The sequence below is a fragment of the Gobius niger genome (genome assembly GCF_951799975.1).
Source record: "Gobius niger genome assembly, chromosome: 2".
In the NCBI taxonomy this organism is placed as follows: domain Eukaryota; kingdom Metazoa; phylum Chordata; class Actinopteri; order Gobiiformes; family Gobiidae; genus Gobius; species Gobius niger.
Window position 1 is genome coordinate 9,505,613 of NC_136853.1, and position 24,460 is coordinate 9,530,072.

The 24,460-nt window shown below is 41.1% G+C and overlaps 1 protein-coding gene across 2 annotated transcripts in view; it reads left to right on the forward strand.

Annotated features, from left to right (window-relative positions):
- The window catches only part of lrrtm4l1 (leucine rich repeat transmembrane neuronal 4 like 1), a 177,135-nt gene extending 153,492 nt beyond the window's left edge, over positions 1–23,643 (forward strand). For both annotated transcript variants that reach the window (XR_013794247.1, XM_079582610.1), the window contains exon 3: positions 22,413–23,643. Coding sequence is in view for 1 of the 2 variants with exons in the window: in XM_079582610.1 (XP_079438736.1) it covers positions 22,413–22,478 (66 nt within the window). In the remaining variant the exon portion in view is untranslated. The remainder of the gene's footprint in view (positions 1–22,412) is intronic.
- The last annotated feature ends 817 nt before the right edge of the window (positions 23,644–24,460 follow it).

A 24,460-nucleotide genomic window follows, 5' to 3' on the forward strand; every position in this document is an offset into this window, starting at 1 on the left:
TACTGAACGTTCACACACAAGTAACTGACAACTGTGAAGTGAAAGCAAAATGATACATGATTCTGTTATTTTTCAAAAAATATAAAAGTGAAAAGTGGGGCGTGCATAAGTATTCATACAGCATTTTCTGAGTGCATTAAATTGCCTTTATAACATTCCTAATGACTCCAGAATGTTCACACCTTGGCCTAACGGTTAAATAGAGGCCACCTGTGTGTAATCTACTCTCAGTATAATTTCAGCTGTTCTTTTAAGCCCTCAGAGCTGTGGTCGGAGTGTATCGGTCACTAAACAACATCATGAAGGCCAAGGAGCACCAGAGAGGTCAGGGATAAAGCTGTGGAGAAGTTTAAAGCAGCCTTAAGTTATACAAAGATTTCCCAAGATTTAAACATCTCCCGGGGCACTGTTCAAGCCATCATTCAGAAATGGAAAGAGTATAGCACCACTGCCAACTTACCAAGACACGGCCGTCCACCTAAAATATTAGATCAAACAAGGAGAGCACTGGTAAGAAATACAACCAAGTGCCCCAAGATAACTCTGGAGGAGCTGTGAAGTCCTGCCGCTGAGCTGGGGGAATCTGTACATGGGACAACTATAAGTCTTACTCTACACAAATCTGGCCTTCATGGACGAGTGGAAGAAGAAAGCCATTTTTGAAAGGAGGCCATAAGAAATCCCGTTTGAAGTTTGCAAGAAGTCATATGGAGGACACAGCTCCATGTGGAAGAAGGAGCTTTGGTCAGATGAGAGAAAAATGTAACTTTTTGGCCCAAATGCAAAACGTTATGTATGGAGCAAACCTAACACTGCTCATCGTCCTGAGTGCACCATCCCCAGTGTCAAATATACGGGGGGGAGCATCATGTTGTGGGGCTGCTTTTCCTCAGAGGGGACTGGGGAGATGTAAGAATAGTTGTGAAGATGGATGGAGTCAAATACAGAGACATTTTGGAGGAAAACCTGCTGGAGTCAGCAAGAGAACTGAGGCTGGGGCGGAGATTCACCTTCAGCAGGACAATGACCCTAAACACAAAGATACATCTTCAATGGAATGGTTAAATAAAAACACATTAATGTGTTAGAATGGCCCAGTCAAAGTCCTGACCTAAATCCTATTGAAAATCTGTGGAAAGGTCTGAAAACTGCTGATCACAAACGCTCTCCTTCTAATGTGACAGAGCTTGAGTTGTTTTGTAAAGATGAATGGTCTAAAATGTCGGTCTCTACATGTGCAAATCTTGTAGAGTCAGACCCCAAAAGACTTGCTGCTGTTATTGCAGCAAAAGGGGGTTCAAGTATTCATTCATGCTGTATGAATACTTATGCACACCCCACTTTTCGGTTTTCTATTTTTTTGTAAATAACAGAATCATGTATCATTTAGCTTTCACTTCACAGTTGTCTGTTACTTGTGTGTGAACATTCAGTAAACAAATCAAAATAAAATCTTAATGTTTAGGGTTGTAAACATGACAAAATGTGCAAAAGTTCAAGGTGTATGAATACTTTCGAGAGGCATCCGCACAGTAAAGTGAAGATTACTGCGCGGATTTCGAACTACTCCTGGTATTATTACGTCTAACAATATAGTTCCCCCTTTTATCCACTTAGAAAATCCACATTGTTTAATTTTGTGTAATTATACTTTGTAGTGGAACACTTCACGTAACCATATTTAAATAGGGAAAATGTGGAAGAGCTTAGTAGCTTCTATCTTGACCTGTTTTGGAGCTATAGAGGAGAGCAGGAGAGGCTAAATGCTAACGCCGTCGGCGCTGTGTTTACGTGACTGAAGGCACGGGTGAAGATCAGACAGGTCCTAAAGAACTCGTCAAAGCTAAGGTAAGAACATATCTCAGTATGTAAAAACGGTGGCCCATTTTCTTTAAGCATTGTGGGCTCACCCACGTCAAACTAAAAACTTTATTAACTCCATCTTGAGCTGAACAATGTTCGTGTCTCGAGAGAAAGAGCCTATACCGGTCCCACTGTGGCACGGATTGGCACTCACTTGGCAGTAAGCGCGAAGAAAACAAATGCATGTGTTCATCCCGCACTTCCCCACAACCCCTCTCTCTCGCCCCTTCCTGGCCGTGGCGTGTAGTTGGAGGAAAAAGGCTGTTGTACATAACACCGCCATTGGCAATGGGCGTTTCTCCCCCTCACGTACTTCCCACTTATATAAGTTCGGAGCAGCAAGATCTCAAAGAGCGCTCCTACTAAGCGCAAAAGGTTACCTATAATCTGCATTTTGAGACACAAGATCAAGTTAAAAGAATATTAAAATTAACATGAAATTTGCAAACAGAAATGTGTTAAATTTGAGCATCCCAAGAGAGGATGACATACAGGAGAGCATCATCTGCCTCGCCAATATTAATCACTATTAAACATGAAAATATGAGCTCAATATTTTGCATTTCCTCAATTTTAACTTCATGTTGACCTGGGATGTACAGTAGTCAGTGCTTTGAATTCTGCGTCTCTGAAGCTTGCTGTAAACAGGACGTGCTCAGTCCTCTTATTTTTGCATGCTGCACCTCTCCCGCCTCGCTTCTCAATGTCCTTTGGATTTATGATTGAAGTTAATGCGTGTTCTCTCCTCGTCGTGCATGCATGTGTGGGAACCATCGCAGCACAAAAGTCCCTGATGAAATCTGATGAAAAGTACCAAGTGTGGCCATGTGGCCACTCTGCTATGGTGTAGCAGAAGGCTGTGGTCAGAGACACAGCGTAGCGCCACATTTGTGGTCAAAACTTACCATCAACAGCTAAACATGTTCAATAAATAAAGGAGAATTTGTGTTTAATGTCAGCTCTGTGTCAACGGTCTGGCATCAGCATGCTATGGAACACATGAGTTTAGCAGCGTACCCAAATCCCTCTGCACCAACTTGCACTGATTTAACAGGACGCACTAACACAACCAGAAACTCCAGCACGAGGTATTAACAATTTCACAAGCTCACTGCCAGCTCAGGACCTGCGACCGCAGATGTAACGTCAAGAGAGAAGAGAGTGTGGGTCAGGTGGGAAAGGTTCTTTTTACAGCGTGTCATCTACTCCCTTTTGCCGAAATATAAGGTTGCTTTACCCCAAGCTCCGACCTGCAGAAGTGTTTTGTGTCAGTCATGTATGAGTAATCCTGCATCTTCAATCACTCAAAACTCTCTGTTCCACCAGTTGAAATTAGGTGGTTTTGCCGACAGCTATCAGCAAAAGTAATGTATATAATAAATTAATGTATAATGACAGAGACGAAGTATTGTGCTTTTCACATTATCACACTTTTGGGCACATTTTCTTTGGTTGTTGGCATTTTATAACAAATAACATGAGAACAGGTTGATTTTAATTGTCAAAAAAAATACACAAAGTTTTATGGATGTGTTTGAAACACCATATTAATTCAGCAAGTTATTGTCACGAGGTCTGGGTGGATAGTGACACTTGCAATGTATCTGTATCATCATAATAAAAATATGTTATTGGAGTGGGAGGCTGTGAGCACAGATGCCAAGACAAGAAAGACAGGCTTATGAAAACTGTACCTCCTCCTCCTTGGATATCATTTTACATAACACACACATATAAAACCTTTACAAGCACAAGTTAGTCATTAACTAATACTAGCTATGAGTACATGATTTTCACAGGAAAGACTTAATGTCATATGCCTTAAGTTATATGTCATTTGTAAACCTCTTGTAACTAAGGAAAAAGCATATTGTTTTTAAGTGTTAGGTCATATTAACAGAACCACTTTTAAAACCAAAATTTAATCACAAATTCAAAACAAGAACAACCTTATTATTCTAAAATATTGAATTGAACATTGAATGATGTATATTTTAAATGGTGTGTCACAAAATCTTTAGTAAATAATGAACGGGATTTTTTGTAAAGCATGTTTTCAAGATTTGGTCATATTTAAGTAAATTAAGTATCTGCAAATGCGTTAACAAAGCATTTAATAATAATAATAATTGCTCTACATATCTGTCTGTGAGCCAGATTTAATTGTTAAGCCAGTTGTATAGACCTGTGATAGTTGATCTGTGTGGGAGAGTGCGCTCGTGTGTGCACAGGGACACTCCGCCCCCATGTTAAAACTGTTACTTTTGGACAAAAACATTGCACATCTCCTAGCCTCGTTCTCGCCTCTTTCTGTACAAAATACAGACAGGTCTCAGGTCTGACATCGACACAGAGACCACTGTAAACTTTGAGGATGTATAGCCTGCTAACACAGCCTCCCATCCTCGAGGCCCACACACATGCCTGCGCTATATTTGGATGTGTCAGATGATGCTGAAGTGGTCAGCCTCCTCTAGGGCTGGGTACTGTTAAACGGTACCAACTTGGTGCCAACCGAGAAGCTTTTCTGTACTTTTTCTTTCCAGACGTCAATAAATGATCCGCAGTGAGTCTAAAAAAAGCAATCTGAACTCATGAGCAGCTTCAGCGCAAATGCAGATGTTTTCTTAAAGCGAAGCAAAGCTATAAGTTACTAACACTTAGGTCATTATCAGAGATGGCAGAGCCACGGGCTGAGCCAGGACTTACAGCAAACTGGTTAAAAAACAGGACTAAACCAGGACTGAATAAGAAACTAGAGTTTTTAGACAAAGAGAAGAGCAGTGACAAGAAACACATGGGCTTTACCTTTAGCCCCGCAGAGTCTGAAGTTACTGCTGTTGTCACTAAACTCCACGCTGCACCAAATGGCAGCACCGGAGCATTTGGGATCAAAGATTGTTTCTGGAAAAAGTGAGCGCTCACTCTGCCTTAGCCATTTTTTTTAAACAGTTTTGGTAATTTTTTTGTGACAAAGTGAGCGCTCTCAATATGTAACAGATCTCTGGTGTGTGGAGCACTTTCACTTTGTCCAACAGTGTGTTTAGAAAGGTTTAGCTGAAAGAAAACGGTGTCCTCATGTGGATGTGGTCTGTCTCTGTCGCTCAGGAGGTAATAATGTCCTTTCTCTCTTTTTATCGCTGTTTCAGTGGGAATATGGCTGCTGTTTTTTCTCTTGTGTCTACGTCTACTGTAGTGAATGTGCATGGAAATCTTAATAATTCATCATGATCATGAGGTTCACATAAGAACACCATGAATTCACTAAAACGGCAATTAAATGACAATAAAATGATCAACCAATCATAATCATGAGGATCATGTATAAACATCATGACTCATATGGCGGAAATCTACTGTCTAAATTACAAACACAAAGTATAACTTTATAGGTTAAAGTTTAGGGTAATGCACCACAATCAAAATGAAGTAATGAAGTTCTAATGATTTATTCATAATCATGAAGTATAAATGACATTTATTTTGGTAATACTGTATTATTGGCGCTTTTATATGAAAAACACAGAAAGACACCACTTTAGTTGAGGGGACATAATCATAATGAAATCATGATGTATTAAGGATAAGGATACGTTCATGATTGCCGTAAATTGTGTGTTCTTGTCCATAATTTAGAAAGTAGATTTCCTCCATATGAGTCATGATGTTCATGCACAATCCTCAAGATTGTGATTGGTTGATCATCTTATTATTTTCATGTACATTCATTACAGTAGTTAGACGTTAAATTCAGGGATGAAGTCATCCATGAACCAACATGTGATCATGTTTGTTCCTGAGAAGTCATGATTTAGTAATGCATGAGTGTATCATGAAATCATGCACTAATTCATACATGAGTTCAGGAAAATCATGCATGAACTCATGTACCATTATTATAAAGAATTACCGGAGATGCAATTAAAACAGTTTTTTATGTCTTGCTTAGTCTTTAAAAATGCCTTTCGTTGTTCTGCTTTGTAAATGTTAATGGGTCACATTTAGATAGTGTTTTTCTACCTCCCTCAAAGCACTTTACGTCACCCATTCACTCTCTTATTCATACACCAGTGTCAGATATTCAAAGCGCCAACCCTCCGGTCACAAGACTCTGCACTGTCGCCCCACTTAAACATGCTTCATGTGGCTGTTTCTGGTCACTCTACATATTGAGCCAAAAAGAGTGAGCTAAAATTTGACCTTTCCAAACCTTTTCACACACACAGAGCATGACTTTACATGTTAGCTACCAAAAGCATGTTTGCTTCAGACCTTGGTGGACACACTGGCATAATCGAAGGAAAGATTCTGGCTTTTGTGGTAAGCTTTGAAGTTGATGTTTTCTAATGATGATGTATGGAGAACCCTGGAACAAGAGCACATGTGATTCTTTTTTTGTTTTCTGTCTGTGTTTGGAGTGATTTATGGACCACAACAGTCGGTCTGCTAATCCAAAACTCACCCTATTTTCCGCCGTCTTGGAACGACTCATTGGAACTTATGAAGGTTTTGGGTGGACGGATTGTGAATAGGCTCTCTAAACACTCGCTTTTAGACAATAAAGACCAAAGATTCAGGCAGACAGTGTTGAATTATTTAGAGCAAGATGGGAGGGGATTGTGAGAGGGACAATGGAAGGAGCACGGAGGAAATAAAACAATAAAAAGAAAGTTGGTCAAACGCGATTTTCAGACACTGTGAGAAACATAGTACACCAAACTTTTGAATCATATTTATTTCTACATTATGCCATGTTTTAGACGGTGGGGTGGAATGGCATTTTCCAACAAAATGTGTGCTGCAATTCAAAGGAAGGTATGAACCATTGGTCTTTCAAACAGGTGAAGACCTACATAGACCTGTGCCAACTTTGTACCCTGCATTTTCACACATAGCCGTTTGCATACAGGATTGATTTAGACTTTTGACTCATAGTTGAAATCATCATGTTAACATTCAACAACTGAATTAGGTCTAATCTCTAGGGGGAACATTTTTAAATGTATTTTTTTTTGTTTTATTGAACATTTATTGAACCAGGAAAGCCTCTTTTCCAAGAGAGTCCTGGCCAAGAGGCTGCAGAAGACACACAGGTACAATCTCTTGGACAGAGCAGGAGCTTTGTTTCCCCTTTTTGCAGAGGCAGCATATCACCATGTTATAACCCATCCTTTGCTTTGATGTCGAGCCTCAGAGCAATCAAGAGTCGGCCAATCGGAGGCTGCATTCTAAAAACAGAGCTTCAATGGGATTTCCCATTGAGCCTCTGTCAGCTCTGAGGGACAGGGAGACTAAGATCACACTGAAAAACATAGGTTTCCTCCAGATACCCTGGTTTCCCTCACTAAAAAAAAAAACATGTGCCATAGGTGAATCCTCCAGCCAGGTGATTCTGACCACAAGCCTGGCTCCACATCATGGAGATGGGTCCCCGGGCGCAGCACTACCACTGCCCACGGCTCCCTACGGGTCGTCCAGTGGCGTCGAGGGATGGGTTAAATACAGAAGACAAATTTGTTGTGCAGTTCATGTATGAGGACAAATAAAACAACAAACAAACATTTAACAACTGACTTTCTCACACAATTTAACAAACTCTAGAGGATTTATCATGATACTGGTATGAATGGATCTCAAAACTTTGCCTCCCATTAACGTGCCACAGTGCTTAATTTGTAAATGAGTATTTTCAGGAACACTTTTGGTCTGATGTGATGGATTGGGGGAACAGGCCAAAACATTTGCCGGAACACTCTCATCAGACACCATTATATCAGATACATTTTTGCCGGAACCTCCTAAGTATTTCCCGGATCCTTTACCCTGAAAAAAATTGAATTGGGGGAATGCGTTCCCCCAAACGGGGGATCAAATTAAGCACTGACGTGCCATAAATGACATGAGCAAATAAATCTTGTTGACAGTTGTTGAACAGATGGTTTAGCATTTTTGAATTGCTTTAATGAAATTGGTCAATTCACATAGATTTAGAGATATTTGTTAAATTGTTAAATAAATTGCAGTTATTTTGTTCAAAACACTAATCACACCATTGGTTTTCCAAGTCGTTGACTTGGTTTTCTTGTAATAGTCCAGCTCAACTGTAGTGCTGGGAGTGACAGTGGCTCAGTGGTTAGAGCCTTGGCCCACAAATCTATGGTGTCCACTTTTTCTATGAGATGTTTATACTGTGAGTTTAACAGACACTGAGACAGTCAAAATGTCTTCATTTAAAAGAACAGGCCACCATTTTTACATGCTATATGTTACACTTTTAAAAGATGGGCCAACTCCTTCTTGGTGCAACATATTTATTTCCGTTGGCACAAGCTGCAAAACATGTACAACATGAATTACTACGGAGCTTGCTGCCTCTGTTCCTCTCATATCACGTACTGGCAGGACTTCTTACAAAACAATACTTCACGTCTGGAGTTGAACAATTTTACAATATTCTAAATGACTGAGCAAAAACCTTTTTTAACTGTTTTTAACTACCTGTCAATCATGTATGAATTACCTTTTAATCATGTATGTATCTTTTGTCACGACCGTTCTACTGTACCATTATATTACTTGAAACTTGACCTACTGTACTGTGTGACTCCATTTTCCTGCCTTAGCACACGTACACTAGTAGCTTAGCCGTACACATAACTGATGTGCTTATGGTGGCAACAAAACACAAAAAATGTTAACCTGGCAATCCCTACCGCACAAATTGCCCCTAGCACAGTACTAGTACGCACATCTGAGTACCTATTTCGCGAACACAACCTCATACTGTATTAAATGGTATTTTGCTTGGTCACCGCGGCAACCGTTGGACCAACGTCCGCCATCTTAGAAATGCTAACTTGGTCTGGTACTCGTCTTAAACAAAATAAAGTTTATAAAACACTTCCTAACTAAACAAAACTTAATCTAACAGGTGCAGGAGAGACTCTACTACTGTTTATGTGTGCGCTTTTCCAACCAGCTTACCTGCAAAACTTGTACAACATGAATTACTACGGAGCTTGCTGCCTCTGTTCCTCTCATATCACGTACTGGCAGGACTTCTTCTACAGCGCCAGCTACTGATACGAAACGCACCAAGCGCCCTCTGCTGGTGTACCCGGGTATTGCATGTCACATAAAACACAGTGAAACCTTAAACATTGCCAAAGCAAACAATTATAAACAGCATCTAAACTTAGTTAAATTAACTTAAAGAGTTTTTAATGGGGGGGCAACTATTTTACTCTAAAATAAAACACCTAGTGCCACATATATATGTTCTTATCTTAGCTTAGACAACTTGATTTGTACCTGTCTGGTCTTTGTGCAAGCACTCAGTCACACAAATGTTGTTAGCATTTAGCCTTTTCCGGTAAAGGTATAGCTAGGTATACCAAGCTGTTCCACGTTTCCCTTATTTAAATACAGTTACGTGAAAAGTTACACGATCCAAGTCTAGTAACACAAAATTAAACATGTCTTCTAAGCAGCAAAGGCTGCAAATTGGCCACCGAGTTGGTGGCAATATTTTCTTGTGTTGTCCCTGCCAAATGAACAAATAAATTCATACATGCAAATAAAATCTCTCAGACCCTACCGCCCAACCTGATTGTTCACTTGAGTTTATTAGCAGCTCGTTCATAGCATATAGTCATAAACAAAAGACCGCAGAGGGAAGGCGCCTGTGTCACTGTGCCAGCTGGTCATGCTGGTCTTGAAGCTACGTCTGACTTAAATCAGACCTAAGGCCAGATGTAAGATTTACGGTCAGGTTGGTTTAGATGCACAGACAGTCCGAGGAGACCGTCCCGGACTGCGAGGGGATGACTGTGTGCCTGCGGCTCTCTTTTCTCCAAACCAGGGCAGGCGCTTTGAACATAAAAGTTACTCCTGGCCGTAGCGCACAGAGGCCCAAGTCGTCCACAGGTTTGAAGAGTGTAGTGGTCATTATTTACAGGTGTAGTCGAACAAAGGCAGGTGAAAACATTATTTTTTCACGCAATGGTCAATGTTGAGAGTTTTGCTAGTTTTGTCTCATAACGTCTTATGAAACTCACCCATTGCAATACTTTCCCCATGCTTATGCATTCATAAATATTGACATATTTGGTATGGTAATTAAATCTCTCATTCTTCTGGCATTTAGCAAATATAAATATTCTTGACCTAAAAATGTAAAAAGTAATTCTGGTTTCATGTCAGACAGTGAGAATAGAATGCATTTGGTTTCCACTGTAGATAGTGCTTTTCACACGACACAAGTTGACACAGTGTAGGGGATTTGTTCCTACAGTTTCACTTGGGGTAGACTGACAGAAGTGCGACTGCACACATGTGCACCAGTGGTCCCTCTGTATGATCACCATCATGAATGAACTCACACACACTGACATCATTCATCCTGGACATGAAGCATGAAAGAGAGAAACCCGGCGCTAAGATGAGAGAACTGTACACGCACATGTGACGTTATAAAACCATTTCAGGCGTGTTTTCTCAAAATGAGGTTTTGCCCTCTTGCAGCAGCATCTCCTCTTCAGCTGCTCTTACAGACTCCAAACATCCTCTTGTACTTTACAATATTTAATATCTCATTCATGGCCTGATTTATTGAGCTTTGAGACGCAAAACACAAAGAGTCAGGGATATTGTTTGGTTGAGCGTGTGATATGAGGAGTGTGGCGCGAGAGCTTGTGAAGGCACTCAAAGGCGTGTGTCTCACGGTGAAAATGTGAGAGTTGGCAGCCCTATTTCTCATTTTCACATGTTGACCGGAGCTTTAGCTTGTAGCATCGGCTTTCTCCGGAGGGAATGCTATCAGCGCATCATCAAGGCCCAAACACATTCCCAGAGCAGATCCCGCCATGGAAATAAGTTTTCTTGTCACCGGTTTTAATCCTGGGTGTTTCGGTAACAGAAACACTGATGTGTGTCTTTGTAAAAGTCTCAGAGCTGCTGTAGCTCCGGTTATCAGCACATGAAGCTAATCCTCCATGATGACTCTGACTGCTTACATCTGCAGGCTCGATGTGAGGGGAGGGGGTTCTGCTGAGGAGCAGCGGTCGGTTACTCGGCTGGTGACGAAAGGTCGGAGGCGTCTCCAGGAGGTGGGGGCGTTCCTAGGAGGACTCAGGCAAAGCTACACCTAAAATGGCTGCCATCAGAGTTTTTACAGATTACTCAAACATACCTGAATGTGCCAAGGCAACACTTCAGGCATGAAGTTAGGGAATGACACAAACATGATGTAAAGCTTGAAAAAGTCGATTTTACATAATGCCCCCTCTTTAAAACAGAAAACTTGCAGTACATGTTTCTTTCAGCAATCTACAGCAAAAGTTTCGTATTGATGTCTCTAATTTTTGTCCCTATTCGCCTGCAGTGCCTCGGCTTAAGACCTGATACTCGGCCTCTGTAATGAACTCTACATGGTCTGAGATTTAATATCTCTCGCTAGATGTGCACCTTTGAGGATTTCAGATTTGACTAAGCACAAAAACGTCCTGCTTCAACGGCTGAAAAAAGAGCAGCACTGGGAGATGAAATCCAGCTGAATGAATAAAAACGATGGAATTAATCAGCTGCCTTTGCCATTTAAGGACTGTTGTGTCCAAGCAGCGCTAACACAATTTGAACTTTGGACCGAAACATTGCAGGAGTTGAGAAAGTGGTTGGCGTTCCCCATTAGAAGCGAGTGACAGGCCACCCAGCAGGAGCGCTTGTTATCACTCTGTAATAAGGCCAGCCGCTGTGGTCGCAAAAGCACAGGTCAGCTAACGCGGCTTTGCTCTAAATTGGTGTCATTTCAGCTCAATCCAAATAAACACTCAGCTTTTCGAGGTCTGGCAATGGCATTTTATTCAATAAAGAAACATCACAGTCATTCAAAACAAGTATATATTTAAAGGTAGGGTGATGCAGATTTAGACTCAAATTTACATTTCTTGATTTTGTGTGGCAGACCCATTATCCAAAGCCTCACATGGTTTATTCAGTTGTATTGAGCTGTGTAAGGTTAGAAAGATTCTCAGTGTACTGCAGTAGAAAGTGTTCATTCACGACCCAAACTTGATGGCGATTAGGCACTAGCCAGAGGTGCTGTGAGGCACTGACTGTCTTTTACTCACACATCACATACAGAGTCAGGGCAAGATCTGCAGGTGAATAGGTGAAGAATATTAAATGTAGAGTTGCAAATGTTAAACTTTTCCAGTAGATGGCTTGTATAAATATGAGGAAACATGTATTGCAGATTATCTTCTGCAATATATTATTCTATCTGGCTAAAGTTTTTGGCAAAGAAAAAAAAAAATCAGAACAATACTTCAATTAAGCAGCCTCTGGCAGGTTCATGTGAAAAAGCAAACAACAAAGCAAAAATAATTTACAAGTTCAAACTGGGAATACCAAAGTGACCAAGTGACGTGGAAGTTCCACGGTCTTCAGCCCCGTCTATGGATCGCCTTCCATCCACCCTGGGCCTATCTAAGGTCCCTCCTTCAGTTTGGCTCTCTTCGAGGTTTCTCTTTTCTCCTACTGAGTTTATGACTTTTTCCTTGCGGAGAAGGAGGGTCTAACCATGACACCTAACTATCCATCTGCTGCATCTCTGCTGATGGTTCATTTTTTGGACACTACTGTTTGTCTTTTTCACTGTTGGATGTCTGCATTGTTGATTTCCAAACCTCTCATGATTGATCATATCAGCAATACTTGTGCAGCCCTGTGAGGCAACTGCTGCTATTTGATTTGGATGTTCACTTCATAAGTTGTTGCCATTTGTTTGTCCTCAAATACCAGCCCAGCTAATGAAGTAGTAACTTAAACAATTGGTTTAGTTGTGAAATGTCTTATAATAGTTGTTTCATATAATGTAATGTAAGGAAAATCTAAAGTCAAGCAATGATCCAAACTTGAGAGTCCTGCCTACAAAAGGCTTTCAGACTCTCCCTTCAGTAATGCATACGGGACGCTGCATGTACTATAGGAACCATCCTTATAGATTAATTTGAAAGAACAGCTTTCGGCTCTGACTGTCACTCACACTTTTGTGGGAGCTAACATGTTTGCACCCAGACCAGATTTTCCTTTGAGCATGTTTAATACTTTCTCACCCATCTGACAATTTCTGCCGGCAGCTTCAAATCCACCTGAGAGTCAGATAAAGCACTGAGTGAAGACGTGTCAGTGGGCTTGATAGCGCTGAAATCAAAGTTCTGCTTTGGGCACAAGCGTAAGCCATGATGTGTTTTTCCCCCCTCCTTCTTCAAGCGCTGACGACAATAGGCAACTCGACAAGCAGAGAAGTCGAGCCAGGAGCATTTTGAGCACACTCTGAAAGGCACTCCGTGGAAAAAATTGTTAAGACTGACAGAACTATTGTATGGCGTGCCTGTACCAAATCTTCTTGTTTTCAAAGAAAGCAATCATTTCCAAAGTCCAGACCCCCAACATCCCACTGGCCCTCAGCTACAAGAATCTACTTCATCAAAAAGCAACAAAACACGCATTGATGAGGTATAAAAACTGAAAAAAATGCAACCTAAAACATGCACAATTAGGTGGTACTCACAAACATGCACATATTTTTTTTTATTATAATATAATTCTTAAAGGCCCTAATCTGTTAAATAGTATATGTAAGATGTATATAAACCTAGCCTGGTTTACCAGACCCTCGTACTTTCGTTTCGTATAAGGGTCTGGAACTTCTCAATTGAGCTCCGTTATCAGGTGGGAGGGGTGATCTTTTTTGAAACGATTGGATCTGATTTTCGCTCACGTTTGGTGGTGACGTATGTAATGCGCCCAAGTGAGTGAAGCGAGCCATCATAACTCTTGGGGGCATTCCTTGCACATTCCAAAGCTTCAATTTTATTTTCTGGATATTTGGGAGCCGAGCCAGGACGGATTGAAGAGCTTCCATTACTTTCGTATCCGCCGCCATTGCCAAACTACAACCTGCAAATCGGTGCAAATGCTTGACGTCACCTACAACACCCGCCTCCCCCGCTCGCTAAATGGTAGGTTGAAAGTCAACTGATGTAACGCAGCCACTGAGATCAAGCCCAGACGTACATGTAGGGAAATGATAATTGACCGGAGTTTACGGATGGCTAAGGCCAGGCTAATATAAACCCATACGTAAAGCTAAAATAAATCATAAAAAATAACCGTCATATACTCCAGTTGACCCGAACAACCACCTTTTTACGTGGATCCAGAAAAAAACATTTTATTTTTTTTTGGCACCGAACATCATTTTACAGAACCTCTTTTATTTGTGGCACAAAGTTTTCAAAGTTTTCCTAAAGGTAAAAAGTCCCCGTCCCATTTGAATCATTTGAATCATTGAGTGCGTGTTTCTGCTCTTATCTGGCGTTTTAAATAAAAGTTCATATTGAAATGAGCCACAGTCTTTTGAAGAAATAGAATCCCATCGCAACAAAAAAACTAAATGGGGGAGAGAGACGGAGAGGGAAAGGCAGTGTTAGCTGATAAAGTAAAGAAAAGAAAAACACAGGCTAAATCTGATACAAGCAGCAGTTGACTTGTAACAACATACTGACATTTAAAGGATTATGCAATCCCATTCACTACGGCAAACTACAGACCGCTCGACAAAATACATGTTCTGCTCACTCTTCAAACGTGCTTACATCTCTGTTCAGACCTTCATTGAGTTAAATCCTGGGTATCACTTTATTTTACACTACCCTTGATACATTGTACCTGCCACATTTAGATAAAAGATGAGATAAGATAATCCTTTATTGATCTCACAATGGAGAAATGCACTTGTTACAGTCGGCATTCAAGAAGATCAGACAGGAAAATGTGCAACCAGTTAAATAGTAGAAAACGAGGTATCTTATGTACAATAAGTAGAGCAAAAATCTTAGGGGGCAGAGTTATAACAATAGGGGAATAATAATAAATAAAAATAGGATAAAAAATAGAACAGGTTATATAAGTAGAATATCTGGGTGTAAAGTTACAGTCCTCGTGCAGGTTGTCAATAAGTGATGCTGGTACTGGGAATAAAGTGCAGCTGATACATAGATTATTGAACGTGGTTTTGCAAGGGAGGTTGTTGCACATGTTACTTTACAGTCTTATTGTACAGTCTGACAGCAGTGGGGATGAAGGCTTTGCGGTAGCGCTCCTTCTTGCCCTGAGGGTGCCTCAGTCTGCCACTGAAAGAGCTGCTCAGCTCTTCTAAAGTCCCTTGCAGTGGATGGGAGGTGTTGTCCATGATGGAGGTGAGCTTGGCTAACACCCTCCTGTCACTCACCTCCTCCACAGAGTCCAGGGGGCAGCCCAGTACAATGTAATGTAATGTTCTATGTAACAACGTGTAATAACATGTAACTATGTGTTACATACACAATGGAATAATATGTGTTAGAAGTACATAATGTAATAACATATAAGACCCTAACCTTAAGCCCTAGCCCTAAGGGCCGTATGTCTTTTTACATTATATACCTCCAAAGTACAAATACACATTATTCCATTATGTATGCACATACAAGTTATTACACATTGTTACAGAGCACATTACATTGTACTAAATTTAGGTTTGGTACAATGTATCAAGGTAGTGTACAATAAAGTGATACCACATTATGTTACTAAAGACTTTCTTTACATTGGTATCACTGGATTACCCAGTGAAAGAATGAGATATATTCGATTGTTCTGTAGAGTGGTTTCAGACAGTTTTCAGGCCTCTTCAGTTCGCTTTTAGTTGAAATTTAGAGTCAGACTTTTGTTGCAGTCTGACTCTACTTCACAGTAGAGTTTTATTGGACATGAATCATGTTTGGCGCTCAGACCGTGGCAGAAGGCAGTGAATCGGTATGAAATACAAGGGTGTGATGAATCAATGCAAGGGAATCATCCCCCAGAGTCTGGACTCTGGTGGAGGATGAGGCTTGAGGCGGCCAGTGGACGATGAACCTCGACGAGCAGAGTAGAGATGGGTCAGGTGGAGGAGCGGCGGAGGAGGGTCACAGCACACTGGGAAACGGCTGAGGCAGTGAACCCTAGAGGGCGCTTAAGAGGGGAATCCTGGGCAAAGATTGGTTGAAGCAGGAACACTCTGCTGTGGTGATAGGCAGCCATTATAAAAGCCTGAGTGCAGATTTTAAAGATGAATATGAGCTTTGTAAGTGCTGTATTTTAGGGGAAAGGAATTGAATGTGTTTTGTGCTTGAGGGAACATTTTTCTTGTTCACGCCATACTGGGTGATGGTGAGAGATATCAATACTTCCTGATCCCACTCCGTGTCCCTTTATGCCCCGCTTACGGATGAACTCTTCAGATCTCGGGAAACCCTCTCAAAAATGCAACTCCTCGCTAGAGTAAGCGTAATCTTCCTTATCTTTTTAAGTAGATTGTTTCAAAATGAGGCAAGTATTGCATCTTGCTGAAGTATAAACTTTGGTAAACTGAAGCCCTGGGATCTCTCCGCCTACCGCCTAGTCACTGGGGTGCTGTTGCTGCAAAATTACAATATATGCTATTTTTACCGACAATGGGATAATGTTGTCTCTGTGGAGGGAATAAAATGTGTATTCAAATTGAGAACAGAGGGTCACTTGACTCGGTACATTTTTAACTCTTCTCTCTCCAGTCGGTGTGCAAGACTCAATCCAACACATAAACTACTTAATCATAGTCACATTAACAACTCGTCTTTGGTTTCTCTTGCTTAATGTTGTGTATCTCTCTAGTAGAACTTTTACAACAATTGAAAGTGATGGAGTGAGGCAGTTAAAGCAATACTAAGAAACGTGTTTACCTTAAAAAATCCTTTCCGTAGTCCCTCTGGGGGTAATACAAGTGTTAATGGGATGATTGGGGGGTCTTTCATCACCCCCTGGTCTCTGGCCGGAAAACCATGCTTGCAACTTTACTGCCACTGGGTCGGAGCCACCAATACACACTAATGGAATCACGAAGAAGGCTAACGGGCAAAGCTAACTGCAGGCTCGCGCCACTTAAACAGTATTTACAGCCAAGTTTGAGTGAAAAAAATAAGCTCTCCAGTGTGTAATTTGATGCACAAGATCACCCCACTCCCTTTGTCTTTTCTGTCAGCGTAGTATTAACTCTCACGGACAATTAATAAGTAAAAAAAACGCATCATGCTAAGACAAGTGCAGTGGCGCTTATGGCCTCTACGGTGCACGACTTATTTAGTACTGCTTTAATGGCAAGGGAACCAAAAATAGCAAATTATTGTTTCCCATTGAAACACTCCCAGATCAAAACCACAGCACCCACAAATGCATCTAAACAAACTTAAAATAAACGAAATAAACTGAAATTTGAGTATCTTCTTTACGTATACCCTTTTTTCATCTTTCATCAAGAAACCACAGCTCTGTCAAGGTGTCAGGCGCGGGTCAGGTATTTTTTATTCAGCTCAAACCGCCTGTGTATGAGACCATGTCTAACCCGCCCTCAAACACTGCTTCTATGTGTTTTACTTAGGGAGGCACCGATACCACTTTTTCTAAAACCGATATGAGTACGAGTACTTTGATTTAAGTACTCGCCGATACCGAATACCGATACGAGTACAAGACATTTTCTTCAACATTCTTACTTTTTTCACAGCAGATTGGTTTGTAATTAGTTAATTTACTCATGTACATTTCCTTAAGTAAAGTAGGCGACACGTTTAAGAGCAGTTATATTAGAATTGTGCTGATGCCATTTATTATTTATTTTATTTTCATTCAATATCATTTTTAATTTTTATTGCACTGTCCATCATAAACAGAAAAGTCCATGTCCAAAATCTCCCCAATGCCTGTGTTTTATTCATTTATGTATTTTTATTTAACAATAGTATTGAGATGTTACTTAAATGGTCTCTTTTCGTCTTTACTTCAGCTCCGTGTAGATTTTCTCGTGTGTTTGTAGCAACTTAGCGAGTAGCTACAGCGTTTTCATTGTTCTGCTGCAGCTCATTTTCGCTCAATATGGACATGCTGTATCTCTTTATTTTGGATTTTCTTTTTAGTTGCTGGGCTAGTTTTTCAGATGAATAAACCCCTGGGCATTAAAACGGCGTTAGAATGGCCAAAACGGCTAGCCACGAGTTAGCAACGTTAGCCTGTATGTTGTAAACACTGCAGACGCTGCAGCACTAACAACATTAAGCTCTGGTTAAATCCAGCACAGACTCTGATTTAGAGAGCGCAGTCTGTAATAAAGTCGGCTCTATGTGGATTATTGTATTTCCACTAAAGAATTCTCCAGTTTGTTGCTTCTTCTCTCCTCAGCTGAGAGCTGCGCCTCGTAGGTGCACTGGACGCACGTCAAATGGACCTCATGAATGAGTATGAGTATGAGTACAAGTGGTATCGGCCCGATACTGGTATCGGTGCATCCCTAGTTTTACTCCTAACAACCATTAAAAACTACACATTATAACTATGATAGGTGTGAAATGGACCACGGCTTAAATTCCTTAAAAGTGCTTGAAAAAGTGCCTAAAACGACCAATGAGATGCAAATGCTCTCTCTCCCTCTTGCTCAGAGTGCAGGGAGCAGACAGTAAGGGTAGAGCGTTGACCTCATGAACAAAGGGACAATATGTTTTCATGAAAATCCGTAATAACTGTAAGAAGAGTCATGTGTGCCAATGCGACCGATGATAAAACACACGTCTGCAGGATGGAGTCCATTATGCCGGGGCAAGGGTAAGGCACTACAAGGGTAAGGCACTACAAGGGTAAGGCACCACAAGGGTAAGGCACTACAAGGGTAAGGCACCACAAGGGTAAGGCACTACAAGGGTAAGGCACTACAAGGGTAAGGCACTACAAGAGTAAGGCACCACAAGGGTAAGGCACTTGGTTCGATCCGAGGGCCAGGCGGCTCTTTTCTACACTCTGCCTGTACCAAATGTACCAAAGGACACAGGAAGCACTTCACGTCGAAACACTCCCACATCACTAGTGTACAGTAATTGTGTTTGGCTGTAAATCGTTTTCCCCCACTTACTGGCTGCTCCTTTATTTGCAGCCTCGTTGTTCCAAACAGCTCTTGACTTGAGCTGTAGGAGGGCCCAGTTAAACGAAGACGTCGCATTTAATTATTCCACTTTTAATTAACATGGTGCAGTTGCAGGAGGTGCTGTTTTAATCTTCGTCCCCACAATTGGAAAACCGCTGCCTCAACCTCGGCCCCTCTGAGCTATCTGCGTGCACGCGGGACTCTATCATCTGCCTAATTGCTTGGCCTAATTTGCTTTGCGCACACTGTCACAAAGCCATTGTCCCCTTATCAAGGCAGTGGGCACCGCAATTAACTTTACATTGTAAGGACCACCTTCGTGAAGTGGCGAACACTGGTTGGTAAATGTGCCAGCGCAAATGAAAATGTCTAAAAGCAGAAATAATGCGTGCAATGAAATGACTGATGATGGTTTGGCTCACGTCCTGCCTGCACCTGTTGTTCATGGCTTCATTGGGTGTGTGCTGTTCTTTCTTTTTTTTTTGTGCTATTCTTTTGCTCACTTCTTTGCATTATCAGAACTGTAATTTAGGCCTTGATCTAAAAACATGACTTGTCCCAAAGTATTAAAAGAGAGCCCCTTTTGGCTGCAAAGGAAAATTCATTTTCACAGTTTTGCTAGATCTTTACTTAACCAGGAGAGCCCAACAAAGTTTCAGAATCTGTATTTCAAGCTTGTTCGGACCCACTCAGTCATGAGGGGAGTGATAGGAGATAGGAGGGAGTGATAAAAGAAAAGGAAATGCAGTAACAGTGAGAACATGCAATTTTCACAAAGATAAGGCAGTCCGACCAGCCAGATGACACACTTTTACTAGATGGACATGATTGGCTGTCGGTTTGTTCGTATCGGTTTGTTGCAAATTTGTATCTGTGATTTAATCGATGCCAAACTTATCGGAGTCAGTTGTCAGAAGGCCCTGGGGCTGAGGTATAGGTCCCCTTGCACTTTTTTGGCAAAAGAGACTGCGACACACGTTTTAATGGTAGTGATTAGGCGTGCCAACGGTGCAAAAATATGATGATATGCATTGTTCTAAAGTATGCAGGTTTTAGTCTATATTTCTCAAAATGTAAGTTCCGTGGCACCTGTGTGCCATCATCACTTTACATCTTACATCTTCTAAAAACACTGAAAACAGCGTGGCTTTGTAATGGTCATCTGTCCTCCAGGCTGTGGTGGATGATAGATCCACATTGGCAGAGGTGCAGGTTTATCTTAAAGGGGGGGTCGACTTTTTCAAGCTTTACATCATGTCATTATGTCATTCCCTCATTAAAAACATGCCTGAAGTGTTGCCTTGGCACATTCACAAATTTTTGAGTGTAAAAACTCTGATGGCGGCCATTTTAGGGATAGGTTTGCCTGAGTCCTCCTAGGAACGCCCCCACCTCCTGGAGACGCCTCCGAGCTTTCGTCACCAGCCGAGTAACCAACCACTGCTCCTCAGCAGAACCCCCTCCCCACTGATGCCACAGACAGCGTGTGGAGGGGGCGTGTTGGAAAGGCTCAGAGGTTCTTAAAGAGACAGAGGCCTATTTCAAGACATTCACTACAGCCATTTTGAGAGAACAATTTTATACAAGGCAGTTATTCTAATTTACTGCATTTACAGACCAACAGAAGGTTTCGTCATCATTGTAGTGTGCTATAGACTGGTGCTATGTGATTGAAAAAAGCATAATACCCCCTCTTTGAGATCCAATCTTGGCCATAATCTGCCTCAAGAGCTTTGTTTCCAAAAAAGTGTAATGTTGTCCAGGAACAGCCCAACCATTCCCCTCAAGTCAAATGCGCTGCTCTGTGCATGTTACAATGTTGTGTATTGAATTGAAATTTAGCATTTTAGGCCATTTTAATTCAAAACCAACTTACAGTATATATTTTTTATATTCTACTTGCACCATGATGCACCGAACCGTGGGTTCTAATGACATTTTGAATGTGACACATTTTGGGTTGAGAGCCATGTTGCTGAGATTATTTTGCACACTCTCTGACTGCAGTGCTCAGTCCGCCTGATCCGTCCGCTGTCTGTGCTGTGGTCTGTCTCCTCACTGTTCTACAACATATTTAATCTCCACCCCTAAAAACATGTGCAATAGGTTCCTCTCTGTGGCTCCCCTGAAAAAGAGATTCTTAATCACAGTGGGACTTTTTTGGTTGAATAAAAGTCAAATAAGAATAAATAATTTTAAGAGAAGAAAGGCAATATTTTATTTTTTATAGATTTTACCAATAAAAACAATAGAGTTATCAGAGTTATCTCAGGAAAAAAATATACCTGGTATCGACCGTTATTTAGATTTTGTCATTGAAAATATAGGCGATTTTGGCCATTTTTATGCTTAAAGTGACTTATAACATAAAATGAAAGAAAGCTTTGACATCTCTAAGCTATTCTTGTTTTTCCCCTATTCACCTGCAGAGTCTTGCCTTAATTCTGTATATTTTTTATTCTGCAATGTTCAAAAGTCCTGGTTTCTGAAAGTAAGCAGATTAGGGAAATGCATGTGGTACTATACAACATTGTCATTTGTGCTCATTGACTATGAATGTATTTTAAAATATTTCTACTGTATTGGTGTGGATTTTCAGAAGTTGCTCAGGTGGAAGTTAATCCTGTATGAGTTAGTTTGTTTCATTCACTCTGAGGCCCATTTGGTAATTCCACAGATTTGTTATAGCCAAACAGAAGCTCCATCTTTCCTCTGCTTAGTTTATTCATAAACAAAAGAACAATGTAATGTCCATCATTTCATGCAAATGACCTTTTTTGTAGAAGTGCTCATCCTGAAACAGCACTGTATATTGGCTTATTTAATAGGGATTCATTGTTATTGATTGATTTGTGTGTGTGTGTGTAAGGTTGTGCATACAATGTAAATGTCCAAATGTGCCTCAAAAATTGCTAAGGGTTAGGGTTAGGCTCTTGAGAGAAAAAGGATCAAAACAAACCCAGTCACTCTCCACACATATGAGCAGAACAAAGAGAAGTACTAGAATTGACCAAGCCGACAAGTGTTCAAACCAACTGGTCTTCATCAGGGTTTAATACTCGTGTAGATGTGTAGAAGTTGCAGATTGTGACCTTTTGTTGGGAGGTATTTTAACATGGATTCACAAACTGGTAAATGATGCGAGTTGCATGCAGGAAAATGGCAGAGAGTGGTGATTTGAAAAAATGTTGAATACGAGCGATCGCTGTTATTGTTTACTTCCGCAATGTTTGGTAGGCAGCTGATGCATACAGGCCTCTAACTCGGTTTTATAAAATCATAGATCTGTTACAGCGCAAGAGAAGCAATGCCCTGTTTATGTACATTGTTTTTGCTGATTATAGGATTTTAATTAAATGTTTATCAAATATGAAAATGTAAAATGCCTACCACGGCCAATGGATGTGACGACATCGCGATCGCTCGTATGGTTTTGACATTTACATTTTTTTGGGGGGGAAAATCAACTCTCTTAACTTCTTTTCTCTCTCTTTTTTTTTTTTTGTCATTGCAGACCGAGTACACGTGTCCACGCCCTCTACCCGGTGCGTGGCTCAACGAACTGGCCACCATCCACTAGCCCAAAATGGAACTGAGTTTTGTGGACCACTGTGTTGAACCTCAACGGACCAAAAAACAAAAAACAAAAAAAAAAAAACAACGGACCGAGGACAACAACAAATGCGGAAATCAGGAATTTTACTGACGTGGAAACACTTAATATTCTTTTTATATGGGTCTTTTTCTTTTATTGGCTTTTGGTCTTTCATCGTCAGCTTTACTGCAGTTCATTTCGCTTTGCCGCACCATAACTTGCAGATGCGCAGCTGTGGCGGATAGTGAGGCCCCAGGCGAACTTTCTCATAAACACTTCGTATGAATAATTATATCCAAAATTAGCGTCATGGAAGTGATACAAAGGGAGAGAGCCCTCAAAAGACGCTTTCAAAAGGGAGCCATGAATCATTCAGGACTACTTTGTGGTAGCCGTCACCTCTTTGCTAATAACTGCTTGTATAATTTAAAGGGTTTTTGGGTTCTATACATGCCGCTTCTTTTTTATCCTTTTATTTTCTTAGTGCGAGACTTATCAAAGGCTTGGATATAATGTGCCTCAGCAACGTGGACATGTGAATATATGGAGGGGGGGAAGAAGCCTGACGCCGGTGGAGATGTCAAGACTTCACTCCGAAACTGGTTTTTATGTGTCCTTTTCTGTGTGCATCTTTTATGCTGTTTTTCTAAGTTCTTTCTAAATGTAATCGAGCCCTGACTATCCAGATGGATTTTTGAAGGAACGCAAGGGCAATCAGAAGCAAAACTGGAGAATAATTAACCAGGGTTATTTGTATTTTTTGGGGGTAATCTAATGTTGTTGATGTTGTGCATTAAGCATATGTGTTTCAGCATTTTAACAGGTACCAAAGAGCCATGTGGGTCGCATTGGCTTTTGGATTACCCCACTCGAACAGTTTGCTCTGTGAACTCAGGCCAAGTCCACTGCATACTGTATATGGATATTCTTTGGGGAGTTTGTGGGGTACAAACCAAAAGCAGTCCAGTAACTAGGGCATATCAAATTAAAAGCCTGGACAGTTTGTCCATAGCTGCCCGTAGCTCTTCACTCCTATCGAATAGAAAATACTTTATTTGTATCGCGCCTTTCACAGACATGGTCACAAAACACTGTACACGGTCCAATTTGTATTCACTCCACACTCCACGTAGGCCTACAGCTTACCCTTTGGGGAAGACTGACAGAACCCCCCTCACTATTCATCCACTCACACGTCATTCATTCTGGCCTTTTTCTTTTAGTGGTACCGGAGCACCCGCAGGAAACATACTCAGGCACGGAGAGAACATGCAAACTCCTTTATTTTGTTGCCCCCCCACCGAAAACATACAACCTTCACAATTGATAGTATGGCTGTAGCATTAGTGAAACCATTTTGGAGAAAAAGAAAAATGATGACAGGCTTATACAGGCTGATGCGCCGCAAAGTCCTCATTCCCGAAATACGTGCTGGATCACACACGCAGATACAGGTCGCAGATTGGGATAAACGTCTGTCAAACATTGTAAATGAGCCTGAACCGTCGGAATATCTGCCTAGCAGGGAAATCAAAGTCTAAAAGCATTGTAATTTGTCACAATTGGGTCATGCTATGGCCATACTACCTCTGTAAGACAGCCATAACCTTGATTTCATAACACATAAAAAAGGCTAATCGCAACGCACGCGCTAATGCTAACACCCACAGGCTCTGTGCTTGAAAAACATAATTATTGTAAGGAAAGACAATGTCGTTCAAGTCCTATTGGCATGCCCTCCCAGGTCTATTGGATTAGTTTGAAAGGCTGAGACGCACCCGGACCGCATGGCTACTTAATATGCGAAAAAACAACGCAGGTACTTCAGCACTCCCAATTACTGCTGTTGGATTCGATTCTGCCCGAGTTCTGGCTCTACTCTGAAGGCTAACGTACATGGAAGCACTGCAAAGGTATTTCCTAGCAATAATAATGTTTTAGCAGGTGCAGACCCTTCTCAGTGAGAG